The sequence below is a fragment of the Prionailurus bengalensis genome, chromosome E4 (assembly GCF_016509475.1).
Source record: "Prionailurus bengalensis isolate Pbe53 chromosome E4, Fcat_Pben_1.1_paternal_pri, whole genome shotgun sequence".
Taxonomy (NCBI): domain Eukaryota; kingdom Metazoa; phylum Chordata; class Mammalia; order Carnivora; family Felidae; genus Prionailurus; species Prionailurus bengalensis.
In genome coordinates this window covers 18,290,810-18,306,662 of record NC_057360.1, presented here as the reverse complement: position 1 = coordinate 18,306,662, position 15,853 = coordinate 18,290,810, and the positions used below count along the sequence as shown (strand labels likewise).

The following is a 15,853-nucleotide window of genomic DNA, read 5'->3' as shown; positions in this document are numbered from 1 at the left end:
AGAATTTCTTCAATAATAACAGTCCTTTAAATCAAGTTATACTTTGATCTTTAATATACTTTAAATTTCATTTGATCCTTGTGACAAACCATTGAGTTAAATGCAAAAGTTATTACTATCCCCATTTCACATATGAGAAAATTGGGGCCCAGAGAGGTTAAGTGACCTGTCAAACCTCGTTTAGTGATAACAGTAGTAATACCAGTGAATTCAATATTGTAATCCAGGCATTCTGACTCTTTGCTACTTCTTTTTCTTCTTGTAAAATAAATTCTCCCGTATAGAAAGCCCAAGTGTAATTTCTGATATTTGTACATCTAAGGTTAATTTTGCGATGCTTCTCTGTAGCTTGGAATCAGCGATTGTACAGCCAAATGTTCCTAGATGAAAACTAGGAAGGGTAAGTGGGGTAAGGGAGGTGTGGGGGCGGGGGGGGGGAGATTAGATTTAATTGCTAGTCCAGAAATTTTTCATTTAATGTTACCTTATTCCGAGTTCAGTAGGGACTAAATTTGATGTCAAAGACAGGAAAGAAATGTAAGCCCCCCCATAAAGCACGTGAGAGAGAGAGCCCCTTTACAATTCTGCTCAGCCTTCACTCCATTCTTCCGGCTTGATTTACCATGGAATGAGGTTCTCCAGTTACCAAGGAAGCAGGACACTTCTTGTCTTCATGAGAGGAATAAGCTTGGGTGGCCCACTGATCCACATATCCTTTGGGAGTATAGAGGCCACAGTCTATGATGCTGGTTTCCTTCTCAAAAGGTTCACATATCCCATCTCCCTCATATATGTAACATAGGCTTGGCTCCCCTGGCAAGAAATATTGTATAACATTTCAAAAAGTGTTCATAGATGTCATGGAAAACTCATTGCATTTTTTCTCAAGTCCACAAAAGAAAATGCTGTTACTGCCAGCTAGCTTAATACCCACCCCAAACATACAGACAAAACGATGTGCGTGCACACACACACACACGCACACACATACACACACACACACCTTCCTAAAGAAGAAGGATTCTTCATGGGGAGAGGAGTAGAATCCATCTCTATAATAGAAGGTATAGAAAGCAGTGGGATTTGTGAATAAAGAATAGCGAGAGAAAAGTAACCGTAAGGCCGGAGGTAGAAAGAAATTTGAAGGCATCGTTAAGCAAGATCCTGAGGGAAGGAGGGGATATAAGAGTAGAAGGTAAAAGAAGAAAGAGAAGTTAAAGAAATGGTATGATGGGCTATGTACATGGATCCCCTTCATGGTTCTTGAAGTAGTAAAGTATTTGAGGGATTTGTTTTCCATTACTCTTTGTGGCTGAATCGTGTTTCCTCAACTAACTGCGCCACTGCTCTGAAAGAGACAATATGGGCACTGGGTTTTCAAGGCTTACATGCCTCTTCTTTCCTTTCGTCTTACAACAACCATGCGGGGTGTGCATTTTTTGTTTGTGTCATAAATAAGGAACATTTTGCCACAGGTCCCTTGATACGTAAGTAATAGAGCTTGGATTGGAGCCAGGCTCACAGAAGGTGGGCGCAGTGGGGTCTCTATCAAGCTGAGGCCGAGGCACTGCCTTCAAGAGCAAACAAGTGAGGAGCGAATCTGTAAGAAAACCTGCTGGAGTGTTAGGAAGCGAGCTTGTATTCCCTGGACAAGTTCCACACTTGCTCACCAGAAAACTCCTCCTAAGTGAATAGTACCAACTACAGACATGTAAACTAGCTTTCTTCAAGTGTGGAAAGCTGAGGTACAGTTAGAAAGCCACTTACTGAGTTCTGGTCCGTTTTCTACCAAAACGTAGGACAATTAACATTAGTGGCACGATTCTAATCTCCTATTTCTACTTTAAGTAATAGGACAAGATGACAGGACCAAGATTTGGAAACATAGCAACATATAGGTATACATTCAGTAACATCATTACTAAAATTCACTGTTACTATACCATTCTTGTTATTTTTAATTCTTCACAGCAATACCACAGGGATGCTGAAGTAATTTTTTCAGTGGCTCATCAACATGTAGCTACTAATTATTTTCCTTCACAATTTCTTCCAGTCTAAGGCCCTTCTGCTGTAAATCTGTCTCTACTTGCCAGGAATAAGCCAATGTTCCCAGGATGGGGTTCTAAGCTTATTTGGGGTTTTAAACTCCTGCATTCCATCCAACCCATGGCCTTCCCAAATCACTCCCCTAAACCCAAAGCCAATATATGTGCATTTGGAATGACTTTCCCATGATGATTTCTCTCTCATATATATGCATATATATGTATTTACACATGTACATGTATTCATGTACATAAAATGTGTATTTAATATATATGTTTGCATTTATGTATATATAAATGTATTTTATATTATATTTTATAATGTACATATATATATGTCTTGTTTCTCTATTTATAACACTGAATATTTCTTCTTGCTTCTATTTTTTTCACCATGGACTTAAAATTTTTGCCTGTTTTTTCAAGTCCGTCTAAAAACAACAGGCCATTTAAAAATATATATATATTTCACCATGGTCCCTTCAATCCTAATTTTTGAGAAAGAATGGAATATAACTATATGCTGCGCCATGCTATGAGCATATTATACAATGAAACAGAAGTCTAACTGTGGAATGGATCATCTTAGCCTTACCCAGTAAAGTTAAAATAACTTAGATGCAGTCTTACTGGATTTGGAGGCTAAGGAAACAGGAGCCAAGTTTAATGGGATCAAATGTGTTAGAAACAAAACAAGGTGTACTGTTAAGTTAAAGGAGGCTTGAGCTGTACCGGAGGAGACACAGCATTAAGAGGATACATGTGTGCATGTATGTGTGTATGTGCATATTCAATGAGCCCATTATGTTACCACACACACATACACACACACACACACACACACACACACACACACACACACACACACTGCAAACAGAGGTGGCATTAACAAATACTTGTGTACAGAAAAGGGGAGGTAATCGGTTCGGTGTATTCTGTACAGCCAGACCACATCTGGAGTATTGAATTCCTTTCTGGGCATTGACCACATGAAACATGCCAGGTTAGGGTAAATAGGAAAGGGTCTGGAAACCTAATCACATGAGGGGATGTTTGGATTGGAAAGGAGAATAATGGGGAGGCATTTCAAATATCTGAATGGTAGTCAAATAAAACAGGGAAAAAATTATCCTCTGTAGTTTCATAGCAGGGCAAAAGCACTTGATTAAGCATGAGGAAAGCTGGGCTCCAGTGCTGGCCCTTCGGAGCCTCCTTGTATGCCTGTGGATTAGTCACTACAATGCTCTGAGCCTCAGTTTCCAAATCGGAGAAGAGGAGAAGGATCGTATTGCAACAGATAAAGCCATTCTTAAGTAGAATGGTGCATTTCAAGATGTGTCCTTCACTGCTAGAAGTATGTAAGCAGAAGTTAGAGGCCTCTCTCTCAAGAACTGGCAGGAGAGATTTCTACATGGGAAGGAGGCCAGACTCCAAATCCCAGTTAGACTGCACACATGAAGGGAGCAGGGCCTCTATCAGACTCGTGGTACCTGGCGGGCACTGCCTATGTTTTGTTAGATGGACGGATGAAAGACTCCTAAGATTCTATAATTTTGTGAATCTACTCATAGCAGGAGAATTTGCGCGTCCTGTACAGTATTTTACACCTTAATTATACATTATTACAATCATATCCTACTTTACCTTGCGATTTAGAGGCATTAAGATATTTTTCAAAGCATCGCTCTTTACAAAATTTTGGCGAATGGTTACGTTCCACAGAAACACTGCAACGTATACAGATGGGAGTAAAAAAATAGTTATAATCTACATGTAAGGAGCCCATTGATGATGTCTTTAACCAGAATTGGGAGAAGTTTCCTAGATGGTCTTCCTGCATGGCAAGAACCTAGAGTCAAAGCCACCTAGTGATAACTTATTGCTAGTGATTTGCCGGGATTAAGCGGTGTTAGGACTCCCCGTCATCAGTCATTATCTTACCTATGAAACAGCCGCCAAGAGATATCTTGCAGTCTCTTTGGCTTAGAATGTTTCCCGCACTGATTTTTATGTAAAACCTCTGATTGTGCTGCTTGGCTGGTGTTTTGGTGGTAGACATGAGGACCCAAGGGCAATCCTTGGTAACGTTAATCAAGGAGGCAGTGTATCCCAGTGGTTTATATTTAGATTCTAGAACCTCACTTCCTTGGTTCAAATCCCATATTATTTAAGCTCTCTGCGCCTCAGATTGATCTCCTCATAGTTCATGTAGGGATTAAATGAGATACTATAGGTGGGGTGACTGGGTGGCTCAGTCAGTTAAGTGTCTGACTTCAGCTCAGGTCATGATCTCACGGTTCATGGGTGCAAGCCCCGCGGGGGGCTCTGTGCTGACAGCTCGGTGCCTGGAGCCTGCTCTGGATTCTTCATCTCCCCCTCTCTCTGCCCTTCCCTTGTTCATGCCCTCTCTCTCTCTCTCCTCTCAAAAATAAACATTAAAAAAATTTTTTTAATGCCATACTATAGATGAAAGTTAGTGCCCGCCTGGCACACCACAGACACATCAAGTGTCATTGTTGTTATCATTCAGCTATATGTTATAGAATATCAAAAGCTCACGGAAATAAGACACGGAGACGCCTGCAGAAACAGGACATAAGCCTAGGTGGTGGTCCTCCACGCACCTGCGCAGTGGAAGCCTTCCTCCAGCTGGCATGCCCTTGAGCAGCCATCTCCGCTCAAAAGGTCCCCATCATCACATTCTTCTCCCAGGCTCCTGGAAGGTCAAAACATACATTCTTATATACACACAGGCATAAAACAGTTTTCTTTTAAATTATTAAAATCCCTCATTATACATTAAAAAGTGCAAGCTGGAGAAAAGCAGGAGCTAAGAGAATGCTCTTACATAAAGAGTAGCTCACGTCTCAGAAACATCTAGGAGATCCATGGGGGTCCTTCCAGGGTTTCCGGTAGATGGCATTAAGCTAGAAAAGGCCTGCCAGCCCTATGATGAGTGAAATCTTAAAAACAGCTGGTTTGGTGAGGAGGAAACCTGCCTGTCTATATGTTGTTCTGTTTTCTATTCTCTTTTATCTGATATTTCTTTGTGTTTTCATTGTTTTATTCTATTTAGACACAGTTGCTATTAAAGTTAGGGTTTTGTAAGCTTGAAATCTTCTGTTTTATATACCAAGAGAGTCAGCAGCCTGATTGCTGCCTGGTCTCCGTCCAGGGCAAAGCTAAGGCCCCTTCAGGTCCTGACTCCCTACTACCACCTGGTGGCAGCTATCATATATTGCAGGGGAGAAATAAATACTGGGAGAAGAAAAATGTCATCGTTTTGTTTTGAACCTGAAAAGCTGACACAGCTGGTGACTAATTTGGATTGGGGTGGGAGAGTTAGTTTAGACTGAGGGCTACAGGAAGCATGTTATGGGAACAAAACAGGTAACACAGATGTGGCCACTGTAAAATGGATGGAGGGTTACCTTTTTTTTCTTCTTGACTTTGCACCAAAACGGACACATATTTTAACTCCAGTAGACAAAGGGTTTGGGCATGCTAACGTGCTTTCAGATGAGGACATAACTAACAGCTCTAACCATTGTCTAAAGTGTGCCTCCCCACAGGGATGGAGTGATGATTAAGTTATTGGATATGAGAATGCTTTCATACGAATTAAAAGCATGCTATGAACGTAATTATATAATAATGTGTTAAATGGTAGGATGCCAACGGAGAAAGGATAACAGATATGAAAAACAACATGATTGAAGAAATCAAGGAAACTTCAAATTCCTTCTTTCTTGGAAGATAAGCCAGCTGAGGCACTGCTACCCAACAGAAAGATGAGCGTCACATACATCATCTTTCATTTTCTAGTAGTCACGTTAAAAGAAAGAAATAGGCAGAATTAGTTTTAATGATACATTTCATCAAACTCGAGACATCCAAAATAGTGTCATTTTAGTAATGTAATCGGTATGAAAATGATTAATAAAGCACATTACATTCTTTTACACATCCCACATCTTTGAAATCTGATGGGTATTTTTCACTTACAATACATCTGGGTCCAAACACTTGATCTGTATTTAGATTTCATAAACTCTATTGTTGGAAAAGTAGATTCATCTACCCAAGTTGTTCCAAATATATTTAAAGGTTTTCTGATAACTGAATCAAGTAAGTTGTTAAATTAAATTTAAACTACTTAAAATTAAATAAAATTCCGTTTCTTGGCTGCACTTGCCACACTTCCACACGTGGCTTGGATGTCCCACATGGGCAGACTGAGATGATCGCTTCCAAATAAATGTGGCTCACAAGTCCAGGGCCTCCACAGTGTTTGCTCTGATGGTCTTACTGCGGTGTTATCCAGTGTGACAAAAATATATTATAACTAGTCTCAGGATGACTTCTTGGGCATCTGTGATCCCCTTAGATTGAATCTATACATTCAAGCTTTAAACAGTGGGTTAAACAATCTGCATGGCTCCTTCTTGCTGTGTGTGGAGTGGAGGCCCTGCCTCTGGCTGAGACAAAGCTGTAATTCACAGGTTTCTTCCCAATGGGTGGTGAACCTTTTATGACTCTTTATAGGGAGGGAATACAGGCAGGAAACAGGAATGTTTGGACGAGGAAACTTGTGAGGCCCAGCAGCCAAGCAGTTGCTGCTTCAGGTGAAGCTGTTTCAAGGCACAGGAGAGAAGGTGCAAGTTGGGAAGGGCTCTTCAGCCCTTCCTGTCCCCAGACCCCCAGGCAGAGGTGGCATCCTGGGGCCTCCAGGCGGCCACCATCAGAGAAGTGCGGTGGGAGACACCTAGGGCAGAGTGTTTTGCTCAAGGAGGCTTCTGCCTGGGTAGTCCTGGTAACCAAGCCTCCCAAACACCTTAACTGGTAGGCGGCAGACTTCGAAAGAGGCGGCCAGAGCAGGGAGAGCATCAACAGCAGCCAGCCTTACTCTGTGCACAGAGCCCCGGGGAGGAGCCCAGCAGAGACGGAGGAAGCTGGGTGCAAAGCTGAGACCGCGGTAGGCAGAGGTAGCAGCCAACTAGCAAGGTCGGGGTATCTGCGAGGTTTGCCTTACACCAAAGGTTAAAAATCTTTGAACAGGCAAAGAAACAAGCAGTGTTCAGTGACGGCTAAGCAATGCGATGGGCTCCCAAGAAAGGCTACAGAACTGCTTTCTACTAGGGCATCAGGATACTATGTGTTTTCACCCAGTCTGGGAAATTAAAAAGAGGCCATCTTATTAGCATGAAGAATCTAAGACACATCATAGCGCCTGGCCATCCGGTCTCCTACTGCCACAGTTCTATACAACGAACATATCAGGTCAGACGAGCATTCAGGACAGGTTAATACAGGGCGACTGGTGGGACATGGGGGCGTTTTCAGTGCTAGATTTGGAAAAGTCCCAGACAAACCGGCGTGAATTAGTCCCCTAGGCTGATACCACAAAAGGGAAACAGAAAAAGGAACACGGTGTGTTAAGAAGGCAAAGTAGTGATTTCATCCTTACCTTGGTAGTTTTACAGAATGGCTGTAAATACACCGCAGTCAGGTCTCCTAGGGGTCAAGTGAGCCAGTGAAGCTCAGAACACTATAGGGACTTTCCCAGGTCACACAGCTAGTCAGGGGTATGGGACAGGACACTGATTCGAAACATACCCTCACCTGGTCTTTTAGCATCATGTGACATATAACCTTCTCCCTTATAAATTCCTTCCCTCAGTCACTGTCAGCACTTGTCCTTTGAAACCTTAAGAGCTGCCTGCCACCCCCTGAATCAGCCTCAGTATCTCAGTACCCTGCAGTGAGCTCTAAATAAAAGTGAGCTTCTCCTCAACTAAGATGTGAGTGATCTCTCAAGATCACTACCAGGTCCTAGATTTCGTTTGATCACATAGTGCCTCCAATTTCCAAGACAAGTCAAACTGAAACTCAAGATTAACCCTCCTGTTCAGGGTAGGGCAGGGCATCCTTGCTCACACATTCCCATGTACCCGCTACTCACCCTGCCACCTTCCCGTCTCCACAGTAAGGAGCTCCATGGATGTGGCTCAGTGGAGGCGAGGCTTCTCCTAGTTCTGTTCCAGCTCCAGCTTGAACTTGGTACCGATACAGCTGCCCAGGTGTGACCTCCCTGTGGAAACCAATGAGCCGTGACCATTACATCCAGAAAGTGAGACGCTGCCCTGGGTCCTTTGCAGATGGCTTGCAGGGGTTTAAAAGAAATATTATGGGGAACATAAATGTTAAACATATGCTACATTATGTAAATCCAAGTTTGGGCACACAGCCTCACACAGCAGCAGAAGGTTTGCAGACATATTGGTTTCTGTATTCCCAGTATGTCCCATATAGTATACATGCAGTAAGTGGTTGCTAGAGAGAACCACCGAATTAACCAAGGATGGCATTTCAAGTATACCTTCATCGTGTTAAAAAAAACAACCACAAGCCAACTATTGGAAAACCAGCCATCTGCATTCTCGAAGTAATCAAAGACACCGAGGAGGAAAGCGTTAGTGTTTGGACTCAGCAGGGTCCTTCCTGGGTCTTCGGGTCACAGTTTTCTTGGGTTTCGAGAGAATTCTTGTCTTAAAGAGTCTGAGTCCTCAGAGGGAAGGACAAACTCTTTCCTAGAAGGAGGTGACAACAGCTTCTGCCATCATTCCTGGGATGCCAAAAATCCCACAACTAGGAATATGTTAAATGACTTCCCACCTCTAGCCCTGCCCAAATTTATATACACCAGGAGTTGGGTTTTATTGGTTGACACCAGAGATGGAAGGAATTTATCAGACTCTCTCTAGAACCTGAGCGCACTGATCAGGTAGAGGCATGAAAGACTGAACATTTAAGTGGGGGTAAGGGACTCAAGAGAGGGCTGCCGTTTCCAAAAACAAACTCTGCCCTTCTCTTAATTTTGCTCAGTGCCTGCCCGGATTGGAAAACTCCCACCAAAGTCAAGCTCGAATGGGAGTTACTTAGGAGGACAGGATCCCAGAGGGTTATGGGGACTGCCATGAATGGCCGCCACAAATCTCCTGCCAACAGCCTCTCCTCCTTAACAGATTCTTCAACTCAGCCACTCTCTTGCTTAATGCCGCAGCCAGCCAACGGGAAATACTGTGGGGTCTCAGAAACATCTTTAAAAACCTCCCTAGTGGCTTTTGATTATTTTAATAGGAAAGACATCTAAATATTAAAGACTTTTCAAGCTCCACATCGGCTTTTTTAAGGGAAACAATCTTCTCACGAGAGTGCCAGATATTTCAAAAGCAAAAGCAACTTTTAATTCTAATCAATTCTGATGGCTCCCTTTTCAGAGTGGTTTCTGTCAGACTTCTCATCCAGCCACGCATAAAAGTCTCACACTGCCCCGCAGCTGGGAAAAGATTGGCCGGGAGCGTCAAAATGTGTTTACGCTTCTTGTGGAGAAACTCAGCAGCAGGTTGCCCGAACCTTCAATGACCTGAGTTTATAAATGGCACCGTGTCACAAAGGAAAGGGAACCAAAACAAGACTCGGTCATAAAACTGGATTTTAATCCTGAGTCTGCCACAGGTAGCTGTTCAACCAAATTGAAGTGAAGTCTTAGTTTTCGCATCCACAAAATGGGGTACGACTGACTTTAAAGGTTGTGTGTGTGTGTGTGTGTGTGTGTGTGTGTGTGTGTGAATGCATGCATGGATACCATGTTAGATGCCAAAGGTCATTTTAACTGCCTTATAAGAGAAGCTTGAAAACTGATTTTTCTTTTTAAATCTGTCCCATGAGCTCCCCTCTCATTTTCATGAGCTTTGTGCCCATTTCATTGTCCCCCAGGTGCAATTCAGAGAGCAGGTATGACAAGAAAACTGGAGTAAAGCTCAAGGTGGACGTCGTCCTCTACTTTCGAGCAGCTATGGTAGACTGCAAATTGGCCTCGGTTCCTTCCGTCCCACGTTCACGCCCCTCCGCAATGTGACGTCGCTATTCCTCCCATCAAGAGACAGAGTCCATTTTGCCGCCCCTTGCGTCTGGCATTGACCGTGTGACTTGCTGTGGCTAGCGGGACGTCAGCACGCGTAACGTACGAGCAGGTGGGGGCTTGCCCCCCCTGCTGCTGGTGCCCTCCCATCCACCGTGAGGACAAGCCCACGTGAAGCCTGCCAGGGAATGAGAGGTCATGGTCGTCTTCCCAGCCCTGCCGGCTGTTTCAGCTCAGCCAACAGGTACAGGAGCTTGACCGGGACCGTCTCCGCTGACCATGCCAGTCCAGGTGACAGCACACAGCCGACCCGAAGGATCATGAAACATAGTGTTGGTGGGGCACCCGGGTGGCTTAGTCGGTTAAGTAGCCGACTCCTGATTTCAGCTCAGGTCATAATCTCGTGGTTCATGGGATCCAGCCCCGCATCAGGCTCTGCACTAACAGTGTGGACCCTGCTGGGGATTCCCTCTCCCTCTCTCTCTCTCTCTCTCTCTCACTCTCACTTTCTCCCCCTCCCCCACTCATGTGCACTCTCTCTCTCTCTCTCAAAATAAATAAATAAAACTTAAAAAAAAAGAAAAATTGTGTTTGTTGGTTTAGCCTACTTCATTTTGTGATTATTTTCAACGCAGCAAACACTAATCTAGCACCTCTGATACCATTTTTGTTTTACCCCAAGTTCTGGGCAGTCTCTGAGGAAAGTTATAAGGCGGGGGTAATGTGCCTTTGGGAATACAAACCTTCTCCTTTAGACCTTGAGCTCCTTTGCGCCAATGATCTTACCTTACTTAGTCTGTGTTACCAGCACTGAGCACACAGTGCCAGGAACACAGCACAACTCACTAAGCGTAGAAGGAACAGAAGAAAGAGAAAAGGGAGCTGGAAGGGAAAGAGAGAGAGGGAAAGAGGGAGGAGCAAAAGAGGGAAGCGTGAAACACACATCGGGAATGAGTCTTGAAATGAAGGTGTGCCTGCAGGACACTTGGCTTCCTCGCTCAGCTATGAAGAGTTAACTACCATCTTCAAATGGTAGAGGAACTGTGGCAGATTATCCAAAAGTTACAGCAAGGATCAGAAATTAAATTGTGTCACTAGACAGCAGTCGACTCTGATCAACTTATTTGTGGCAAATACTTTCAGTCCAGCAGAAGCACCTCAGAGAACCTCTTTTTTTTTTTTTCCCATGATCCTAATGATGGCAACATTACTCGGAATACTTGCTCGCCCCTTCCTGGGAAATATTTTTCTTCATCTCAGATACGCCACTTTATAATAAAATCCCCTCTGGGATTCTGAACATTTCTCCAGCTAAGGGCATGTTGGAATGGAAAAAAGTGGGAAAGGGGAAGCAAGACCCACTCCCAAAGCCCCAGGAAGCCCCATGGTTTAGAAAGCCCTACTGCCCAACTCACACGTCCGTGAACTTCCTGTGAGGATTTGTCACCACCATGGGCAAGCCATTGGCAAATGGGGGCTCACGAAGAACCTGGTACCTCACAGGCCTGCAGCCAGAGCACAGGGGACTATGGGGCTGGGAAGTTAGCAGAGCTGCGTCAATCTCCATCCGCTCATCAAAGGTGTAGACCTTCACCCCCGAGACCTTCCCATCCACATGCAGTTTGATAGTGAGTGGGGTGTCACAGAAAGTGTCTAAGGGGCCCAGGTGCACAGACTCCTGGTGTTCCAGCAAGATCTCTGTGTCAAAGAGTGCCTGGGAGGAGTCCATGGAGAGGTAGGTGACCCATAGGGTAAGGGTGTCAGCTTGGACCGGGTGCTGGAAGAGCAGCTCCAGGCTACAGCCTTCCGAAGGGCAGGGGACCGTCATGTTCATATGGTACAGGTGGAGCTCGGGACTCCAGGCCTGCAAGCTCGGCTCACAGGGCTGGTCCACGTCTGGAGGCCCTGAGGGAGGTGAACAGAAAGACAGATGCGTCAGGAACTGCCATTAAGTCTAAAAATGAGTAGCTCACATGAGCAACCAGAAAGAAGAAAGAAGAGAGCTTTGAGCCAATCCCCACAGAAGTTGGTCGACGTCGTGGGGTAGATCTTCAGTCCTACTGAGGACAAACGTGTGACAATTTAGAAGTATTGTGTCTTCCTCCATACCCCTCTACATGGGGCCTCTAATAAGTGTAGTCCAGCAAGGCTTCCAGAATGGAGCGGGCCCACGTGGAAACATGAAGCTAATGCAGACAAGGTAAGTCATGTCCTTAAAGAGTCCTTGATCAGAGGAGAATTATTTGTACTGAGTTTATTAATAATGTATGATAAATCAATGCTTCTGAACCCCTGTTTTATTTATTAATAAGGCCAATGTTTGTTTCGGTCCGTCACTACATTTTGTTTAACGAGGCTCTCCGCAAAACTTTTTTCATTCCCTAAGATCACACCTTAGCAGTCCTTCCAAATGACTTTTAGCCGAATTTTACAACCATACGTTGAGATTTCCCTTTTAGTTCAGGTATGAGCAGTTAGGTCACTGCATGGAGGAAACTGCAGGCAGGAAATAGAAGCATGTATTTCTGAGTGGGGAGAAAAATAGACATTCAGTAGCTAAGCAAAAAAGGGACGGTCAAAAATCAAATATTGCAAATATATTAAGGTGAGTTCTGTGAAAATAATCTATACAAATGGTGTTCTTTCATATCACACAAGGGGAAATTCATAAAAAAGTGCTAAATTAGAATCAGCATAGTCACAATCTAATTGGTGCCGTGCCATTAGCTGTGTGACCATGGTTAAGTCTTTATAAGCCTCAATTTCCTCACTGATGAAATAAGTACTATTTAACCCCTGGGTTACTAGGTTAGTGTGAAAGACCTATACAATGTTCCATGGAAACATTTGCAAATTACATTTGCAAAAACAGAATTATTTAGCCCTTCAGAATTTGGAAAATAAAGAATGCTCCAAAACCCAGAGGAGACAAATTCAGATGTGTGGGGTGTGTGTGTGTGCATGTGTGTGTGTGTGTGTGTGTGTGTGTGTGTGTTATGTCTCACAGTCCTTATTATCTTTGGCCTGTACTGTAAATCCATTCATTCATTTATTCATCCATTCAACAAAAAATGACTGTGTACCTCCTTTACACCTAGCACTGATCTGGGCATCGAAGAAAGATAAGCAACAAAGATTAAGTCATAATTCTCACAATAGGGTGACAGGGCACAATACTAGACAAAGCGGTAATGGCATCTTTGAAGAAAAATGAAGAAGGATAAAAGGCTAGAGAGGGATAGGGTCTAATTTAGATTACAGAGCCAGGAGTTCATTCCAGAAAGATATTTAAGCAGGGAATGTGGTTCCATTTTCTCTTCTTCATTGCATTTTAGAAAGCAGTTGGTGGTCAGTAAGTGTTCGTTAAGTAGGTTTGGATCGTATCTGTAGATATGCGTGTTTGTGCACACTCTGCCGGGGAGTCAATCACTTTCATTGTGTATATTTTAAGTACGACTGGGTTCTCCATCTTTTCAAAGCAAAGGAAGACCAGTATTTCTTAGTGGTATTTTCCAATAGCTGTCCCCAAAATATTAGCCGAGTAAAACCCTTTGGAAGCCAACCCAACAGCACCACTGTCTCAGAACATTTTTATCATGGTAAGACAGGAAGCGGAGGCCTTGAAAGCTGATTTGATTTGCCTCGAGACACGATTCAACAATTAGAACCCAGACCTTCTAATTCCTTTCACCTCTACCACATAACTTTAAAGTCTGCCAAGAATTAAAAGGAGAGAAATTCAGAGCCAGGGAGTTGAATGGCCATTAAAACACTAGTACAGGACAATCTGTTTGCCACAGAAAAGACTTTTTATGAAATGCCAATCTCCACATGAGTCCAACACAATGCCAATGTGAATTTCAGAGTCGTTTTCCATTCTTCCTTGAAAACTCACATCTGAAAAAAGTTCTATATGTCCAATCAGAATCAAGTACAATGTCTCCCTCCCAATTTCTCCTTGAGGCTCCCGTCATTTGAGTGACTGGGAGCTCAAAGGGACATGTTACAGACACTGTTGACTCTAAAACCACTGTCCTTTTTCTTTTCTTTTTTCTTTGTCAGAATCAAGAGTGCAAACTAACTCAAACAGGACTGTGTCCAATTCATCTCACTAATCAGTTTTCATGATCTTAATAAATACAAGAAAAAGAAAAAGATGACAACGAGGTAAACACTGAAGATGATGGAAATGGAAGAAGTCAAGCCATTCAATGGAAGGTGCTAAAACCCCTGTCAACAGCATTTTCCGGACTTGAACTAGGATAACATTTATGCTTGAATTTGTCCTAGAGGCCTTGCTGTACGTATGTGAGTATTAACTGAGAAGTATGGTGAGGACCAGGAAAAGGGACAGCTAAAAACACTTTCCCCCTCCTAGAGTCTAGGATGTAACTTAGATCACATCCAAAGCACAACAAGTACCCCGTGATTAATGGACTCATAAAAGAGCATAGATGAGAACGATCAGTTTGGAACACCTAGTCCACCCCACCCCCACCCCCACCCCCACCCAGACTGGCTTGGGCCGAACATCGGTGTTCCCTGCAATGTGTTCTCTATTACTCTCCTGATAGAGATCAGCTTACACTGTTATGTGGCAAGGCAGCTCTGTGGGCTGGTAGGGGTGCGTAATACTGAACGCCTGAGCTCTCATCCTGAAGTCACCCCCTGAGCTCAGCCGTCCTTCTCCATCCCTCTGTCCTCTATGCTGACCTCTGCTCTGCCACAGCCATCGGGCCTCCATGCTAACCACACGTGGGACACACGAAGGTACCAGACAGTCTTTCCCAGGCCCCTGGAGACACATCCAGCAAACCACACACACACACACACACACACACACACACACACACACGGGCTCCCTTCTTCTCACCATGCCACTGCTCCCCCCTCCCCCCCACCCCCATTCTCAGCAGCCACCAGGTATAAACAAAAAAGCTATGGTGCTTTACCCACAGCCTCCTCTGGAGTCCAGTAACCTGAGGAGTCACACACACGCCGGGAGGAAGCTGCGTGCACGTACTGACGGAATGTCCCATCTTCAGTGCAGGCACCACACACGCTGCCTGGGAGCCTGGGAAGATGAAGGGGGAAGGGACACAAGGAGAAGTGGTCAGGTGAACTGGAATCACAAAATTCGAAATTTGGAAGGCCTCTGGGGACGGGGGAGTGGCGATGGGTAGTGAGGCCCCGGGGGGTAACTGGGGGTAACACAACTGTTTCTCAACTCATTTCCTTCTGGGGTAGACCTCCTCTTTTAAAAATTCATAGTGACATGAAAATCTCAAGGTTATGAAGCAGAAGAATTTAACTAAGTCATAAAGGAGGCCTGTGGAGATGAAAGCGGACAGCTTCTATCCTAGGAACATTCAACCCAAAATAATTATGATCTGAATCTTTCAGCATAAGGCCCCTAACTAGGCTGACTTTTAATAACCCATCCCAAGACCCCTTCCATTGCTCCCAACTAAAACAGACAGCAATTTTCAGAGTAAACTCATTAACTATATGTGGCCTTATGTTTTAAACTCCCCACTTGATGTATGAAAGTCATGTGAAATGTGATGCCCCCTGGCTCTCCATCGCCTGTGTGAATACCTCCAGATTTCTTACCATGATCCAAGGTTCTTCACAAGCTAACTCCAGCCTTACTCACTTTCGTTCCTTTATGAACTTATGTCCCCAGCACAATGAACTCATCACCATTCCTCAAATATACAGCCCTTCTCACAGCTCTGTGAAACATGCTCTTCTCTCTCCCGAAAAAATAGCCTTTTAAAGCTTCTCTGCTTAACAAACTCCTATTCATCCTTCAAAGCCCCTTCACATGTAACCTCTGCAGTGGTATTTATGTCTACTCTTCTGCCTGGCAGGAGCTCTC

At 44.1% G+C, this 15,853-nt stretch overlaps 1 protein-coding gene across 3 annotated transcripts in view; it reads right to left on the bottom strand.

Moving 5' to 3' along the window:
- The window catches only part of PAPPA2 (pappalysin 2), a 273,265-nt gene that overhangs the window by 129,067 nt on the left and 128,345 nt on the right, over nucleotides 1-15,853 (bottom strand). For 2 of the 3 annotated variants that reach the window (XM_043569391.1, XM_043569392.1), the window contains 5 exons: nucleotides 14,925-15,046; nucleotides 11,388-11,877; nucleotides 8,011-8,139; nucleotides 4,673-4,764; nucleotides 623-813 (listed from right to left, as the gene is read on the bottom strand). In XM_043569391.1, the coding sequence (XP_043425326.1) occupies nucleotides 623-813; nucleotides 4,673-4,764; nucleotides 8,011-8,139; nucleotides 11,388-11,877; nucleotides 14,925-15,046 (1,024 nt within the window). The remainder of the gene's footprint in view (nucleotides 1-622; nucleotides 814-4,672; nucleotides 4,765-8,010; nucleotides 8,140-11,387; nucleotides 11,878-14,924; nucleotides 15,047-15,853) is intronic. The other variant, XM_043569393.1, reaches the window with a different exon arrangement.